Source organism: Macaca mulatta, chromosome 2 (assembly GCF_049350105.2).
Source record: "Macaca mulatta isolate MMU2019108-1 chromosome 2, T2T-MMU8v2.0, whole genome shotgun sequence".
Taxonomy (NCBI): Eukaryota; Metazoa; Chordata; class Mammalia; order Primates; family Cercopithecidae; genus Macaca; species Macaca mulatta.
Window position 1 is genome coordinate 109,030,473 of NC_133407.1, and position 18,188 is coordinate 109,048,660.

An 18,188-nucleotide genomic window follows, 5' to 3' on the forward strand; every position below is an offset into this window, starting at 1 on the left:
TACTGGACCTTTAAGATTGAGACGTGTGACATGCAGTGACATGTAAGGTCACTTTGTCTCTTTTGTGAATGTTACCATTTTTTTTCTTCTGAGGTTATGACCAAAGAATCCTCAAGGTGAGTGATCCTTCAGTTTTGAGACAGCCACATGCAGGAACATGGGACTTGTAGAGTGATGGGGCCAAGTGTGTGGTTAGAATCCTTGGGGTGGGGAAAGAGTTTGTTCTAGACTCCAGTTTAGTCCTTGTGGCTACCAGGTCTGACGTGCCAAGGACACGGGAAAGCTGGGAGTGAGGATGCTGATGGTCATGGCACCTTACACCAGAATAAAACTTTCTTTTTTTTCTTTTTTTCTTTTTAAGTGATAAGAGAACGGCTAGTCTGATTTTACCAACATGGGCTGCTATTTGCTTAAGACTGATGGTGCAAGGGGTGAAGATGCAATCAGGGTAAAAGGTGGTCTGGGGTTGTGGTGTGCTGGCAAACCAGCCCTTCTGGGGCAAAAAATTTAAGAGCCCTGATATGGAGTATTTGCTGATATCTATAATGTAAATATTCCCACTGTGGCCACTTTCCAGTTACCAGCAAGGCATCCCAGCACTAGGGGTTGGGAGGAGATGGCATAGTCCTAAGAGTCAGCCTCGGGCATTGAGCCATGTGGGACTGGGCAGTGGGGTATCTGGTCTGGTTCTAAATGCTGTGATGAAGCAGTAGCAACTGTAATAGCTGATATTTCCTGTGTGCTCACCACATTCCAAGGACTGTATGTTCTTTATCATCCCTCATTTGATAGACAAGACAACTGAGACACAGAAGGGTGAAGTAAACAGAAAGTATGCAATAAGTACTCCATCCCAGACCATCTCGTCCAGAGGGCACTGTCTTGACCACTCTACTACTATGGTTGCTGTGAGGCAGTAACTTGTCCGTCAGTGTACTTCTTCATCAGAGCTACATAGTCAAAAAGCCACAGGAGGCTGTGAGGAGAAGCTCTCTGCTGCTCTGTTGAAGTCTGTATTGGTTTCCTATGGCCACTCTAACAAATTACCACAACCTCGGTGGCTTAAAACAACCCAAATATATCTTTCTGTCATCCTGGACATGAGCCAAAGTCAAGGTTGTCAGCAGAAGCGCAATGCTTTCAGAGGCACTATAGGGGACTGCCCATTCCTTGCCCCTTTTCTGCTTCTAGAGGCTGCCCATTTTCCTTGGCTTGTGGCCGCATCATTCTGGCTGCTTCTATTGTCACATCTCCTCTCTCACCCTCCCTGCCTCCTTATAAGGATGCTTGTGATTATATCCATCCAGATAATCCAGAATCTCCCATTTTGTGATTCTTAATAACATCTGCCGCCGGGCGCAGTGGCTCAAGCCTGTAATCCCAGCACTTTGGGAGGCCGAGACGGGCGGATCACGAGGTCAGGAGATCGAGACCATCCTGGCTAACACAGTGAAACCCCGTCTCTACTAAAAAAAATACAAAAAACTAGCCTGGCCAGGTGGCGGGTGCCTGTAGTCCCAGCTACTCGGGAGGCTGAGGCAGGAGAATGGTGTGAACCCGGGAGGCAGAGCTTGCAGTGAGCTAAGATCCGGCCACTGCACTCCAGCCTGGGCAGCAGAGCGAGACTCCATCTCAGGAAAAAAAAAAAAAACACCTGCAAGGCCCTTTTTACTTTGCAGAATAAGATATTCACAGGTTCTGGTGATGAGGACAGGGAGATAAGGGGAGGGAAGCAGGAGATAGGGTCTGGAGGCAGAGAATCTAAGGCCAATTCGGGCTGACTTCTAAGAACTAAGTCAAAAGGAAAACCCCAACTTTCCATGCCCAAGTAACAAAGGGACCAGAGGCTACTACCTTTGCAACGCCCCCCCCCCCCAGCCCCTTTTCTGCCTGGCAGGTGAAAAATTGAAAGTACCTCTGATTCATCCCCTCCCACAACCAATCAGACTGCTTGCGGGCCAAGTCTTCATTTGAGTATAACTTTGTAACTTCAGCCTCTAATTGGTTGCTTTCCACAACCAGATGTTTGTACAGGGTGGTGTAACTTTGTAACTTCGCTTCAGCCTCTGATTGGTCCCCTCTCACAACCAATCAGACTGACCATGGACCTCTACTTCATTTACATAGGGTGTACAGCAAGGAACCAATGGGCAACCTCTAGGGGGTATTTAAACCCCAGAAAATTCTGTCAGCGGGCTCTTGAGCTGCTTGGCCTGCTCCCACCCTGTGGCGTGTACTTTTGTTTTTCAAAAACTCTTTCGTTGCTTCATTCTTTCCTTGCTTTGTGCGTTTTGTCCATTTCTTTGTTGAAGATGCCAAGAACCTGGACACCCTTCACCCCAGGAGGAGCATTAGTCAGCCTACCACAGACTCCAACAAACATTTTTTGAGAGGAAATGAAAGAATATTCCTAGGTTATTGGGTGCCTTTTCTTCAAGAAGCCCTGAAAGTGGGGTTTGCATTTTTCCCTGGATTGAAAACAGAAATGCTTCCTACACAAACATGATTGAGACTTTGTACTCTAGGTGTTAAAAAACATTAGAGTAGGTCATACCCTGTGGGTTATGGTCAGAGAGATCTGGTTAGAAGTTCCCAGGTAGGCGACAGCACTAGATATGTGACACTTCTAGGAGAATCCCTGGCTCTGTGGATACGTCCAGGGGTGTAAGGCAGCCTCAGGGACTGCCACCACTTGGTTACATACATGTCCCTCCAACTAATCCTAGCTCTCAAGGACAGGCAGTTCTGGGCCCTGTGTTGCCCATGAGACTTGGTCCACAGCAAGCCTGTGACGGAGTGAAAGTGAGGGGACACCCAATTCGAAAACTCAGCAGGAAGCCAGACTCCATGATAGACAAAATGGATCAAAGTGAATCGGCTCTGTTGTTTGGGGAAATACCTGAGGTTTGTTGTTTTGTGCCAAGAAGATTAACGACACGGACACACGTGGGTAGGTTAAGGAGCAGAAAGTTTAACAGGCAGAAAAAAGAGAACAGCTCCCCCATGCAGAGGGAGGAGGACTCCTAATGGATCTCCCCATTCCTGGCAGGAAGCAGTCTGATACACAGAGGAAGGGTTTGAAGAGGTGGTGTTTGATTTACATAAAGCCCAAGGGATTGGTTTGACCAGCTATGCCATTTACATAGCCCTCGGAGAAACTGGCCATTCCACCTTGATCTTTTATTATGCAGATGGGGTTTTTTACCTGGCCAGAGCCTTGACACCTGCACACATGGCAACAAACAGAAGAGAGGAGAAATCTTCCATATTGGATGTACCTGGCTTCCAGGTGCATTTATCTATGCAAGCTTCTAGCTTGCTTATTTATGCTTGCAGCTTGACTTTTCAGGCTGCTTTCTGTTAAAAAAAAAAAATGGTTTTGGGGGCTGCTTTTTATTAAAAGAAAAGCCTTACCAAGGACTCGTGTACCCTCACTATCTGCCTGAATAATTTTTTTTAACTTCTATATTAAAAGGTCTACAAGTGGGAGCTGGCCCTAAAAGTAGGTTGTAGAAATTATTTGGATGTGCCAACAAGCTTCATCTGCAGCTTGGACTGTCTTCACTGGAAGGCCTCTGGCAGATTTTGTAAAAAGTTATATTTATGTAACAATTTTACTATAGGAAAAACTCGCCTAAAGATATGAATTTATATTACTTATCATTGGCTGGTTCCTTATCCTGAACATTGGTTTCCTTGGAATCTGATTTTGGCTTGTTTGGCCTTTAAAAACCCCAGAAGAATGGATGTTTCTGCCAGGTTATTTTCTGGTTTTCAGTCTCACTATATGTCACAAAAGCCTTGGTTTTTGGTTCCCACCTGGTGAAGAAACGTCAAACTTTGCCTCTCTTAGTTCCTTCTACATGACAATGGGTGGTGGCTGCTCAGATGGAAGCATTTTTTTTCCCCTAAAGCCTATGAGACAGGCTGCAACTTAAACCCCTATTTTATTAAAGGAGAGGAAATGTCCAAGAGCCCAGAGCTAGTGGGTAAAAGCATCATCAGGACTAGAAATGGGGTCTTCTTGTTGCCAATTAGTAGGGGTGAGGGGTAAGTGGCATATGTGACTGCCATCCATGCCCAGACAGGGAATTGTCCTTGAACCCACTCATGTGGTGTCTTCTAGGGTCAGTGAGTCTTCAGGGCAGGACAGCCTTGGGGGTCAAGAGCCCAGACTCAGCTGCTATCTTAGGTTTTGTAACTCAATTGCTCAATGACCTTAAGCCAGTTTAGTTCCCTCATCTGTGAAAATGGGGATAACAACCGAATTTACCTCATGGGATTGTTGTAAGGAATGATGGAATTCATCCAAGTAAGGGAATTAGAGCAGTTCCTGTCATGAAGTAATTGCTCAATAAAGTGTGTCAGGTTTTAAGAGTAATTGATCTTTACGTCATGATAAATGGCAACAAAATAAATGACAAATTGATTAAAGTAAATAGTAAAAACAACACAAGAACAAAACATTAAAAAATCATATAATAGGCCAGGCGCAGTGGCTCATGTCTGTAGTCCTAGCACTTTGGGAGGCTGAGGTGGGTGGATCACAAGGTCAGGAGATCGAGTCCATCCTGGCTAACATGGTGAAACCCCGTGTCTACTAAAAATACAATAAATTAGCTGGGCGTGGTGGCGAGCGCCTGTAATCCCACTACTCTGGAGGCTGAGGCAGGAGAATGGCGTGAACCCGGGAGGCGGAGCTTGCAGTGAGCCAAGATCGAGCCACTGCACTCCAGTCTGGATGACAGAGCAAGACTCCATCTCAAAAGAAAAAAAAAAAAAAATCATATAAGAAACCAAATATTAGTAAATTTGAATATATAAAAGTGAGAATTACTACAAGTTAAAAAATATATATATACATATATATATATATATATTTTTTTTTTTTTGAGACAGTCTAGCTCTGTCACCCAGGCTGAAGTGCAGTGATGTGATCTCAGCCAACTGCAGCCTCCACCTCCCAGGTTCAAACAATTCTACTGCCTCAGCCTCCTGAGTAGCTGGGACTGCAGGCACACACCACCATGCCTGGCTAATTTTTGTATTTTTAGTAGAGAGAGGCTTTCACCATGTTGGCCAAGCTGGCTCGAACTCCTAACCTCAAGTGATCCACCTGCCTTGGCCTCCCAAAGCACTAGGATTACAGGCATGAGCCACCGTGCCTGGCCATTAAAAAATATTGAAAAGGTAAATCATAAACTGGAAAAAAGATTGCAATGTACTTAAGAGTTAATATCCTTAATATATTTAAAAAATCAAATTTGTAAGAAAAAAATACATCAAGGGAAAATATATACATTAAGAAGTGCATGTAAAAGGAAGTTCCATATTTCAATTATGAAAATTGCAAATCACGATTAAATTTATAATATCCAGTGTTGGTTAGCATGCATGAAAACAGAGAAACAGGTGCTGTTGATGGAAGTGTATTTTGGTTTAATTTTTTGGAGGACAGTTAGAAAGTAACAAAAGTCTTAAAAATGTCCATAAAATGGACCTTACAGATGTCCACCTGGTTGTTCCACCTCTAGAAATTTGTAAGACAAAGAAATAATTCAGCCGGGGATGGTGGCTCACGTCTGTAATCCCAGCACTTTGGGAGGCCGAGGTGGGTGGATCACGAGGTCAGGAGATCGAGACCATCCTGGCTAACACGGTGAAACCCCATATCTACTAAAAATACAAAAAATTAGTCGGCTGTGGTGGCACGTGCCTGTAGTCCCAGCTACTTGGGAGGCTGAGGCAGAAGAATCACTTGAACGTGGGAGGCAGAGGTTGCAGTAAGCCAAAATCACGCCACTGCACTCCAGCCTGGGTGACAGAGTGAGACTCCATCTGAAATAATAATAATAATGATAATAATAATAATTCAACACAGGGTCTCATTCTGTTGCTCAGACTGGAGTGCAGTGGCATGGTCACAGCCTCGACCTCCTGGGCTGAGGTGATCCTCCCACCTCAGCCTCCTGAGTAGCTAGGATTACAGGTGCACACCACCAAACCTAGCTAATTAAAATTTATTTATTTATTTATGTATTAGTGATGAGGTCTCGCTATGTTGCCCAGGCTGGTCTCGAACTCCTAAGCAGCATCATTTTTTCTAAGTGTGAAACTGGTAATAACCCAAATTCCCAGCATAAGGGTTATGCATAAAATATCTAGCTCTCTGATGAAATATCTTCAAAGAATATTCAATGACCTTAAATCTCAGACAGAAAGGTAAGGGGACAAAATGAAGAACCTATTTCCTTCCACACAACCCCAATTTGAAAAAACACATGTGCAAGTATACCCATGTTAAAAAGTATAGAAGAAAAAAAGGCTTTAAGGAAAAAAAATAATAGTAATGATCTAGGGTAGGAATCGCGTTATTATTCCCAATAATTTTATATATTTTAAAAATCTATAATTTTATCAGGGGAAAACGTTATGTTGCGGAAATTAATTGATCGAGTGATAACTCAACGGACAGTGTCCGATGACTCATATAATCCCACGGTTCGAGTCCCCTTTAGGCCGCAGACGTTTCGAGCCTTCTCGGGTGTCCAAGTAGCGCATCTGTACAATGAGGGGTAATATACTAGACTACCCGAGGTCTTGTTACTGCAAAAACACCCATGTATTAAGGTTTCCCAGTGGAATTTGGGGGCCGGGTTGACTTCGGAGCTGGAGCTCGCAAACGCCAGGGCTTCTGCAGATTCTGACGTTTTGTGGACCCCCACTACCGCGCGCAGCCGCACTGCAGGTTTTCTTCGCTGCTGGTTGGATCACATCGCTATGGGGGCTTCTGCTCCATGGCGGGGAAAGGCCAGAACCGCTGCCTTAAATGCGCTTTTGCGTCATCCGGTTGCTAACCTCCGGCCACAGCAATGCCCACTCCAAACTGCTACTTTTCCAGGTGTGTTTGTCTAAATATACCCCATTTACACTTCTCAGGTGCATCATTAGGAACAGGACGCTCTGCAGTTTGCGAACCACCTCAGACAACTCCAGGTTCCTAGCATAGTTTAAAGGATGACATTGTGAGCAAACTAGCATCAAAATTTGAGATATTTAACTTTCACATTTTAACCATACGCCTTTCCAAGGTCTTGTAATACATGCAAGTGTGGCAAAACGAGCACTGCGAGCCAGCCAGGAGTCGAACCTAGAATCTTCTGATCCGTAGTCAGACGCGTTATCCATTGCGCCACTGGCCCCAAGCTGGTAAAGCTTTCTCCGCGAGGACTGATCACCCTTATGCAGTATGAACAGGCTTCCGGTAACCAGCGATCCATTTCGCCCCGGCGCCACAGCTCCCGCTGCTCCGCCTTTCCCCGAAACGCGCTCCACCAATCCGCAGCGGCTTCGTCATGGCGCTCTTCGTCGCACTCCAACCCGCCGCAACGGCGGCATGTCTCGCGTGCTCTAGCTCGCACACTAATTTGTCCTCCACCGCCTCCCGTTAAGGCCGGCTCTCCTGTGGGGCGGGGAAAGGGGTGGGACGAGGCTGGGCGCTGCGGCCGCCGTGCCAGGGCGACCGGTAGCGCTGTAGCCGAGGTGGCGGCGCGGGGCGGGGCCGGCGGAGAGACAAGGAAGGAGGTGGTTGTGCAGGATGGCGACGGCGGCTTATGAGCAGCTGAAGCTGTGAGTCCCACGGGCCGGAGGGGCGGCGGGCAGGGAGGCAGCTGCGGGCCCCGGCCTCGGGGAGGGCTTCTGAGTCCCGGGCGGCGGATAGTGTGTGGGAGCTCCTGGCACTTACCGGTCTTCCTCATCCGGCGCGGCCTCTCCTAGGCCTTGCCCGAGTAGCCATGGACCGGGAACCAGCGGCGCGCCGGCGTTTCTCCACCGTGCTCGGCCCCAGCGCCCACAGCTGAAGAGAGAAGCTGCAGATTGGCCTCCAGCGAGTGGGGGTCGGCGTTATGATGCGGCCCTTCAGGGCACGCTTGTCCCCACTTTCTATGGAGAGCTAGAGACTGAATTTAGCTGTATGACTTAGCAAACAAAAAGAATTTTTTCTTACTTAACGGACCTGAAACAGCGATTTAGAGTCTACACACAAATCATCAAACCTTTGTTTGGGTTACAGCCTATCTGGGTACTGAAGCCTGCCTGACCACTCTTCAGTGTGCAGAAAAAATTTAAAGTACAGTCAGTACTCTTAAGGTCCTGAAGGAGTTTACTTTGGTTTAAATTTTAAACAGCTCCAGCCAAAAGCAGGTTCTTAAGTCTATGTCGACAGCCAGAGGCTAATCTCGAGAATTCTGACACTGCAAATTGACTTTTCGGTAAATCCAAGTTGTTGAATCTTTGAGAGAGAGGCTCTGGTGGTTAAGAGTTATAAAATAGGTGTTTTTGAAGACTTTGGTTTGTCTTGGATTAAAAACAACACGTGTTTATTTCCCTTAGTGTTACCCATTTAGCATCCACACTTTTCTTGTCTGTGAATAATTGTACTCACTTCGTGTTTATACCCCTAGGCTGTTTGAAAATCTGGTGGCCACAGCCTGGGAATATCTGGTAGGAGAAACAAATGTAATTTTTAAACAGCTTATCTATCCCTATATATAAGCTAAAATATCTTGGCACTTAGGCATAGGTATCACATTTCCTTTGCAGGGAAATGACCTCAAAATGTGGTTTGGGCACTTCTTATGCTCCTCAGACCTCAAGCTCACTAATAACTTTCTGAAAGGTTCAGTGGAAAGTTAGAGTTGCAAAATTCAGAGAGAGGGGTCATCTATTCCACACTGTGTGTGTTGCAGAAAAGATGATTGCTTTTTCTACAGTCCACCCCCTGTGCCATTTCTGTTTACTGTAATGTTCTTTGAAAACCCTAGCTGCACGCTTCCCTCCACATTTTCCTCTCCACCTTTCCATATTTTCTCCCAGTTCCCCTTTGCAAAGTGCTCACCTTGTCGTTGGTGAAAGAGTTCAAGGAAGTGTCTTCCACTGTGTTTCTGGTCAGGCCACTGTCACATGTGCTCTGCTAGCTAATTAGGTTATTGTCTATCTGATAGGCACTGAAGGGTTTAATGTGATCCTACACCAGGTCTCAAATGTGTTTAAGCAATACGGAGCCATGGCTTGATGCAGCTTAGCGTGGCAAAGATTGAATAGGATGGAGAACTTGAGAATTATGATGATTGTTTTTCAGCTGCCAGAATACTAAATTTAACCAATTCAGACCTTAAAACAAACGAAAATCCTCTGTATACATAAAAGAGAAAGGAAATTTGTCCCTTAAGTAGTAAGAATGATGTTTTTGTATTGATTTTTGTGAGAAGTGGAAACTCTTAAATTATTTGGGTGATAAAGTCAAACTGGGGTTATGTGAAACTCATTCTCTCATTTGTCAGTCCTAGCTTTTTTCCTCCCTGAAAAAAAAGTTTTGAGTGTTTCTGTAAATGTGAAGGTACAACTTTTTTGCAACTTTTTCTTTACCAAGGGGTTTATGAGTTAGAATTTCCATTTTTATTCCTTCCTTTTGGCCCTTCCTGCTCTGAGGCTGCTGTTGAAGGTTTTAAATGTGGCTCCTGCCCTAAGGAGTATTCTTTTTCGGGTGCATTTAGAAGTGAAATTGGTTTCTGTATAAGAATTGGTAGGAGATAGTAGCCATTTTAAAAAATGTGTCTAGAGATGTTCTAAGAAATATCCATGCAAAAGAGATAGTTTGATTATTTTATTACAAAAGGATTGCTACAGGATTTATTTAAATGTTGAAATGCTTGTTTTTTTCTTTTGTTTCGTTTTGTTTTTGAAGAGATGGGGTCTCATTCTGTTGCCCAGGCTGGAGTATAGTGGTTTGGTCATAGCTCACTGCAGCCTCTAACTCCTAGTCTCAAGTGAGCCTCCCACCTGAATACTGTAGGCAGTTGCAACACAGTGGTAAAGATTTGTGTATATATACATACATAAACAAGAAAAGGTACAGTAAATATACAGTATTATAAGCTTATAGGACCACCATCATATATGGGGTCTGTTGTTGACCAAAGCATTGTTACATGGCACATGGCTGTATTTTGTTTTTCCAACCAGTTTACACCTTAACATTTTCTTCTATAGTCCTCCTCAGTAGCTAGCATAGAGCCTTGTGCAGAGCAGCTCCTCAGTGAATCAACTGAGTGAATGAAAGGAACTTTCCAGTATAGACCACGTACTAGCACTTCAAAAAGAACACAGTGTAGGGTAATTTGGAATGTATCCTTTTGAAGAAACATAGCTTAGAAGTCATTTCATGTGTGTTGTCTTCACAGTGTCTCTGTGAGGTCATAGGCTGATATGTATCCTGTCATTGTTGAAAACAGTCTAATAATTGCCCTTGGCCACAAAGTCAGATCATACAGTCAAGCTATGGTAGAGCTGACCTTGGAATACAGCTGGTCCAGAGTCCAGTGATCTTTCCATTCCATTTCGTTATCCATATTACCTTTTTTTCTCTTATCAGATTGCTCTCGCCTTAGTCCTCAGACATGCCAGGTATTGAAATGAGTCACTTACAACCAAATATAGTTGACATGTCCATATGAATTTCCATATATTTAATGTGGAAAACAGAATATCGATTTGCTCAGAATTTAAAATTCATACTTTTTAAACTTCCAGGCAATTCTGAATATCCTGTTAGGCTCCATTTTTCTTTTTTAAGTCATTTGTATAGGCATGGATAATGTCAGACAGTGATAAATTTGAAATTGCAAAATAATTAGACTGAAAATGTAATTTTTAAGCAGCTTATCTATCCCTATATATAAGCTAAAATATCTTGGCACTTAAGCATAGGTATCACATTTCCTTTGCAGGGAAATGACATCAAATGTGGTTTGGGCACTTCTTATGCTCCTCAGACCTCAAGCTCACTAATAACTTTCTGAAGGTTCAGTGGAAAGTTAGAGGTGCAAAATTATTGGATACATTTAAAGCGTTTTTTCTTTTTTTTTTCTTTTAAAAGGTCATTTGAAACTAGGTGTAAGGCAGGGAATCCTTTAGATACTGCATCAGGCTGCACATGCCTCTGAAGAATACTGTTTCCTCAGGAAATTGCCTTTTTTAAAAGAGTCTCATAACTGTGAGGTCATCAGTCAGGTATAATCCAACCTTGAAAACAGATGTAACCTAAGCTACCTTGTGATGTAGACACATGTAATCTGTTCAATATAATGAACATTTATATTATTCACAGAACTCTCCTGGTGAAGGGAGGGGTATAGGGCAGCCACGGTTAGTCTCATGAGTTTTAGCACAGATCATATGGGGTTTGTATCCAAAGCATTAGTTGGCTGGGAGTTCAGGCTAGTTCAGGCTTACCTAGGCTAACCTGGCCAGCCTAGGTTAGTGCTAGGCTACATCAAATGACTTGGTATGCTTGTTTGAAGTGCATATTCCAGGGCCCCACATTAGGCCTACTGAGTGAAAATCTCTGGGGATGAGCCGTGGAAATCTGCAAGTTTAGCTGTCCTGGTAGTTTTTATGCACTCTGAAATATTTTAGGGCATGGCATACATAGCTGAGTTAGGACCAGAACATGCTGGTAGAAGAGAATTCTTTGGAAGATATGGGGCTCTGGTAGATGGTGCTATGGATTAGAACTTCAGATTAGGTGGAATTTGGACCTAGTCCTGTGAAGAAGTCTGGTTGAGAGAATGGGTTTTAGGGTATTCAGGGAATAGGATGTAGATGGGAACACAGAGTTTTGAAAAAGAAGATAGCATATTAGAATGAGTTTCTAGAAACACCAGCAGGTTTGGAATTGGGTCGTGCCCCTGGGGAATCTGTGATGAACTTGAGCTATAGGAGAGGCAACCAGGGAGGGCTCAGTGAGGAGGTACCCAAAGGGAGGATGAATGGGGGAGGTAGGAGCACCTTCCGCCTATGAGTGTAGTATGCACAGGGGATCCTTCTTTACTAAGTTCTTTTCTTTTTGCTCACCAAACCTAGTAAAATGTTGTGCCTCTGTCTTTTCAACCAGAGATATATTAAATTTGATCATTAAGATCTTGATTTAATTCTTTTTTTTTTTTTTTTTTGAGATGGAGTCTCGCTCTGCTGCCCAGGCTGGAGTGCAGTGGCACAATCTCAGCTCACCGCAACCTCCGCCTCCCAGGTTCAAGTGATTCTTGTGCCTCAGCCTCCCGAGTAGCTGGGACTACAGGCATGCACCACCAGGCCCGGCTAATTTTTGTATTGTTAGTAGAGACGGGTTTCACCATGTTGGCCAGGCTGGTCTTGATCTCCTGACCTCAAGTGATCCACCCGCCTCGGCCTCCCAAAGTGTTGGGATTGCAGGCATGAGCCACTGCACCTGGCCAGATTCTTTACATAAGATTTTTGAGGGAATATGTTTTTGCTACAGTTTTATGACATATCACTGTGGTTCCTATACAAAATAGTGGTTTCATTATTTTTAAAAATTGTGGTAAAATAAAACTTAAAATTTACCCTCTTAACCATTTTTAAGTATACAATTCTGGGCAATAAGCACATTCATGTTGTACAACCACTATCACCATCCATCACCAGAACTCTTTTCATCTTGCAAAAATAAACTCTGTGCCCATTAAACAACTCCCCATTTCTGTATCCTCCCAGCCGCCGGCAACCACCATTCTACTTTCTGTCTCTATAAATTTGACTTCTCTAGATGCCTCATGAAGTGGCAGTATTTGTCTTTTTATGACTCGTTTATTTTAGTTAGCATAATGTCCTTAAGGTTCATCCATTTTGTAGCATGTGACAGAATTTCCTTTTTTTTTTTTGAGACGGAGTCTCGCTCTGTCACCCTGGCTGGAGTACAGTAGTGCGATCTTGGCTCACTGCAACCTCCGCCTCCTGGGTTCAAGCGATTCTCCTGCCTCAGCCTCCCAAGTAGCTGGGATTACAGGTGCATGCCACCACGCCCAGCTGATGTTTTGTATTTTTAGTCGAGACGGGGTTTCACCACATTAGCCAGGATGGTCTCCATCTCCTGAGCTCGTGATCTGCCCACCTTGGCCTCCCAGAGTGTTGGGATTCCAGACCTGAGCCACTGTGCCCAGCCCAGAATTTCCTTTTTAAGGCTGAATAATTTTCCATTATATGTATGTACCACATTTCGTTTGTTCATTTGTTGATAGACACATAGGTGGTTTCCACCTTTTTGGCTATTATGAGTAATGCCAGTATGAATGTGGGTATACAAATATCTTTTTAAAAACCTACTTTCTGGCCGGGCGCGGTGGCTCAAGCCTGTAATCCCGGCACTTTGGGAGGCCAAGACAGGTGGATCACGAGGTCAGGAGTTCGAGACCATCCTGGCTAACACGGTGAAACCCCGTCTCTACTAAAAAATACGAAAAACTAGCCGGGTGAGGTGGCGGGCGCCTGTAGTCCCGGCTACTCGGGAGGCTGAGGCAGGAGAATGGCGTAAAAACCCGGGAGGCGGAGCTTGCAGTGAGCTGAGATCCGGCCACTGCACTCCAGCCTGGGCGACACAGCGAGACTCCGTCTCAAAAAAAAAAAAAGAAAACCTACTTTCAGTTATCTTGAGTATAGACCCGGAAGTGGAATTGTTGGGTCATACGGGAATTCTATTTTTAATTTTTAGTGGGTCATCATACTGTTTTCCCACGGTAACTGCACCGTTTTATGTTCCCACCCACAAAGCACCAGGATTCCAGTTTCTCCACATCCTAGCCAATACTTGTTATTTTCTATCCTGGATTTTCATTTTTCCTTCTAGATAATAGCCATTTTAATGGGTATGAGGTTGGTAAGTAGTAATATTTTTGAAGTGGGCCAGTTTTACTCATTGATTTGACAAGATTTTAAAGAGGTCAGTTGTCTGAAATAAGATGTGAATGTTACATGGGAGATAATTGTTTTCAGACACTAGAAAATCACAATGCCAACACTGAAAGAAAATAAAAATATTTGATGTTAATATTAGAATTAAACATACTGCTTTTCTTAAAATTTAACAGGACTAATTTTTTAAAAACACTCTTAAGAGCTGTTGAATCCCAGGTGTGACTATAAGATTAAATGCATTTGTATGAAGTGTAATACCCATACTGCCTTTGTTGAATTTAGCTTTTAGTCCTAATTCCACTTCTGGGATACTCAAAATAATTAAAAGTAAGGTCTCAGAGAGATTTGTATACCCCCATTCATAGCAGCATTATTCACAACAGTCAGAAAGGGGGAATCAACCTAAGTGTTGATTCATTCTTTTTTTTTTTAAATTTCAACACTTTTTGTAGAGATGAGATCTTGCTGTGTTGACCAGGTTGGTCTCAAACTCCTGACCTCAAGATCTTCCTGCTTTTGTTTTGCTTTTCTTTTCTTTTTCTTTCTTCCTTTTCTTTTTTTTTGAGACGGAGTCTCGCACTGTCGCCCAGGCTGGAGTGCAGTGGCCGGATCTCAGCTCACTGCAAGCTCCGCCTCCCGGGTTTACGCCATTCTCCTGCCTCAGCCTCCCGAGTAGCTGGGACTACAGGCGCCTGCCACCTCGCCCAGCTAGTTTTTTGTATTTTTTTCGTAGAGACGGGGTTTCACCGTGTTAGCCAGGATGGTCTCGATCTCCTGACCTCGTGATCTGCCCGTCTCGGCCTCCCAAAGTGCTGGGATTACAGGCTTGAGCCACCGCGCCCGGCCCCTCTTTTTTTTTTTTTGTTTAGACAATGTCTTGCTCTGTTGCGCGGGCTGGAGCGCAGTGATGCGATCTTGGCTCTCAGCAGCCTCTGCCTCCCAGGTTCAAGTGATCCTCCCACCTCGGCCTCCTGAGTAGCTGAGGCCACAGGTGCATGCCACTATACCCAGCTAATTTTTGCATTATTTGTAGAGACAGGGTTTTGCCATGTTGCCCAGGCTGGTCTCAAACTCCTGGGCTCAAGCAGTCCTCCTGCCTCAGCCTCCTAAAGTGCTAGGATTACAGGCATGAGCACTGTATCCAACCACTTTTTCTTTTTTATCCCATGCTTGGACAGTAATCCTTAAAAGCAAAATAACCAACTGAATGAACGTAGTCAAAATAGAAGCAATTATTATACAAGTATTATGCTATTTGATATATCTTCTATAGTATGTGTGTTATTAATGGGAACCAGAACTCTGGGTAGATATCGAATCCCTTGTCTTGACAGATACTTGGTAGGATTCTTGTTCAGTTAGAGTTAATAGTGAATTGGAGGCTAATGACCTCACCAGATAGTTTATATAGGACCAGAACCCTTGTTAGTATACAGTATTACTTTAAAGCTTAGAGATCTGTTATTAGCAGTATAAATAATGACCAAATAATCTTGATCGAATCTTGTTTTCTGAAATCCATTTCATAAAATAAGTAATATGATAGCTTGTTTGGTGAAGATTTAAAGACAAAAATAGCAATAAAACAATACACACTGGCAAAAATTACACCACTGAATGTTTACTTGTTTTTGACTGTAAGTGCTAGAGAGTTAAAGTTAATTTCACTGACTTTTGAAACGAAGCCTAGGAAGCATAAAACATGTAGAATAAAATTTATTACATAAAACAATTATGCTTCAGATCAGTATTAAGATCAATACAAAAGTGGGGGGAAATGAAAGAGGAAGAGAACAGTAAGGGCGTATATGTAGGTGCCTGTGAGTTAGGATGATACCTGCTGTTACGATTAACAGAATTGTGAGTCATTACTTATAATTACCACCCCTAGAAATGTTGATTCCCTGGCAGTCACTGTTCACGTTTTCATTGCTCCAATTCTTTTTTTTTTTTTTTTTTGAGACAGAGTCTCACTCTGTCGCCCAGGCTGGAGTGCAGTGGCCGGATCTCAGCTCACTGCAAGCTCCGCCTCCCGGGTTTACGCCATTCTCCTGCCTCCGCCTCCCGAGTAGCTGGGACTACAGGCGCCCGCCACCTCGCCTGGCTAGTTTTTTGTATTTTTAGTAGAGACGGGGTTTCACCATGTTAGCCAGGATGGTCTCGAACTCCTGACCTCGTGATCCGCCCGTCTCGGCCTCCCAAAGTGCTGGGATTACAGGCTTGAGCCACCGCGCCTGGCCGATCATTGCTCCAATTCTTAAGCCTAGAGATACCACTTTCAGAGACAACCACTTTCAGTGACATTATCAGAATAGCCTGATGGCAGCATCAGCAACTTAGATTCCAACAGCATCTCCCAGAGAGAGAAGATCAAGCAAAAGCCTCAGGACTTTTGAGCGAGACATCTCTACCTTGATCCATAATTACTCTTATTTGTATACTTGGTTATAATACTTTTTTGGTGGGGGTGATGAAGTCTTGCTCTTGTCCCCCAGGCTGGAGTGCAGTGGCACCATCTCGGCTCACTGCAACCTCCGCCTCCTGGGTTCAAGCTATTCTCCTGCCTCAGCCTCCTGAGTAGCACGGATTACAGGCGCCTGCCACCATGCCTGGCTAATTTTTATATTTTTAGTGGAGATGGGGTTTCACCATGTTGGCCAGGCTGGTCTTGAACTCCTAACCTCATGGAGTCTTGCTGTGTCGCCAGGCTGGAGTGCAGTGGCGCGATCTTGGCTCACTGCAACCTCCACCTCCTGGGTTCAAGCAAGCGATTCCCCTGCCTCAACCTCCCAAGTAGCTGGAACTACAGGCGTGCGCCACCACACCCAGCTAATTCTTTTGTTTGTATTTTAGTAGAGACGAGGTTTCACCATGTTGGCCAGGATGGTCTCGATTTCCTGACCTTGTGATCCACCCGCCTCGGCCTCTGAAAGTGCTGGGATTAGAGGCGTGAGTCTCCGTGCCTGGCCTATAATACATTTTTTAAAACTTATTTTTATTTCAATCTTAGGTATATGGTTTAAAAATAAGTAGTATACAAAGCTTATAATAACAGAGGCATCTACTTTTTTTAAGCAACTTCTGGTATTTTACTCCATATCTATAAAAATGCTCATATTAGGCTGGACTGTGGTTTATGTAGCTGTTGTTCAAATTAAGCCTCATGGTATATCGTAATTATATTTCTTTATAAAAATGTTTTGTTTTTCCTAGAATTAAAAAATGCCTTGCTGCTTTTTATTTGCTTGACGTTTTTTTGAGATGGAGTCTCACTCTGTCGCCCAGGCTGGGGTGCGATGGCATGATCTTGGCTCACTGTCGCCTCTATCTCCCAGGTTCAAGCAATTCTCCTGCCTTAGCCTTAGTGGGGATTACAGGCGTGCGCCACCACGCCTGACTAATTTTTATATTTTTAGTAGAGACAGGGTTTCACCGTGTCGGCCAGGCTGGTCTCAAACCCCTCACCTCAAATGATCTGCCCACCTCCACCTACTAAAGCGCTGGGATTACAGGCGTGAGCCACCACGCCCGGCCGAGAAAAACTTTTAATTGCTTATAATGGAGATAGTTTTTTTCTGTGTGTGCGTTTGACTTTTGTGCTCTTATAAACAGCTGATTTTATAATAAATACCTTATTGCTGACTGAAATGTGCCTATTAAGTTATACTTCCAAACTTGTATGTGGAAACAAGTGTGACTTTTCAGTTCATTGATTTTTGTCCAAATAATTTTCATTTTAAAGGTCTTACAGGTGAGGAGAGTTTAAATGCATTTATGTAAATACAGGTGGTCAGAGTGTAGGAAGGGTGAGCTATTGAGGGCAAGCAATATGCATTTCTCTGTTGACTGTTTATTTAGATGCAAGCTTCGTGTTTTATGCCTAATATAAAAAAGTGGAGGAATATTATTTCTGAGCTTGGTGAATAATAATCTTTTTATGTTAAAAATAGCATTAGTTATTGAAGAGGTAACACACCCTTTATCTGGAGAAATAAATTATGGCAACTCTTTCCCCCACAATACAGCTGTGAACTTAAAAGACGTAGACTTCTGAGTATTATGAAGAAAATGTATGTAATAAAGCCCATGGACTTTACTCTGTGGTCAAAACTGTCACTTTCCTGAGACCTTTTCTGAAACTTGTTAGTTTGTCCTAGATGTAAAAGTAAAGCAGCCAAATAGGAGCAGTGGTGATGGCTTTGTCAAGACACTAAAGACGACGGAAGTGTAAAAAAACAATATGAAAACTCAGTGGTGTGAAACCATTTAGTAAAATATTAATAATGCCTGTATTTCATGGAGTCCCCTCTTAGTGCTGAGCATATTATGTGAGTTCTATCATCCACCCTCACTTATCAGTTCTATCTCTTTTTATTGTATTTTACTTTTTTGAGGCAGAGTCTCACTCTGTTGCCCAG

At 43.6% G+C, this 18,188-nt stretch overlaps 2 protein-coding genes and 1 non-coding gene across 5 annotated transcripts in view; 1 reads left to right on the top strand and 2 right to left on the bottom strand.

Annotated features, from left to right (window-relative positions):
* Positions 1-6,357: 6,357 nt before the first annotated feature.
* LOC144339134 (uncharacterized) lies at positions 6,358-10,015 on the bottom strand. The gene is made up of 3 exons (XM_077992295.1): positions 7,745-10,015; positions 7,151-7,462; positions 6,358-7,000 (listed from the first exon to the last, which is right to left on the bottom strand). Exons 1-3 carry the CDS (start codon positions 7,755-7,757, stop codon positions 6,948-6,950), a joined length of 378 nt encoding a protein of 125 aa, XP_077848421.1. The 5' UTR covers positions 7,758-10,015; the 3' UTR covers positions 6,358-6,947.
* On the bottom strand, positions 7,130-7,202 carry TRNAR-ACG (transfer RNA arginine (anticodon ACG)). The gene has a single exon. It is a non-coding gene; the product is annotated as a tRNA-Arg (tRNA).
* Positions 7,481-18,188, top strand: part of SACM1L (SAC1 like phosphatidylinositide phosphatase) — a 56,170-nt gene continuing 45,462 nt past the window's right edge. For 2 of the 3 annotated variants that reach the window (NM_001194852.4, NM_001357303.2), the window contains 1 exon segment: positions 7,481-7,629. In NM_001194852.4, coding sequence (NP_001181781.3) covers positions 7,598-7,629 — 32 coding nt within the window. In that variant the 5' untranslated portion in view covers positions 7,481-7,597. 3 annotated transcript variants of the gene reach the window in all.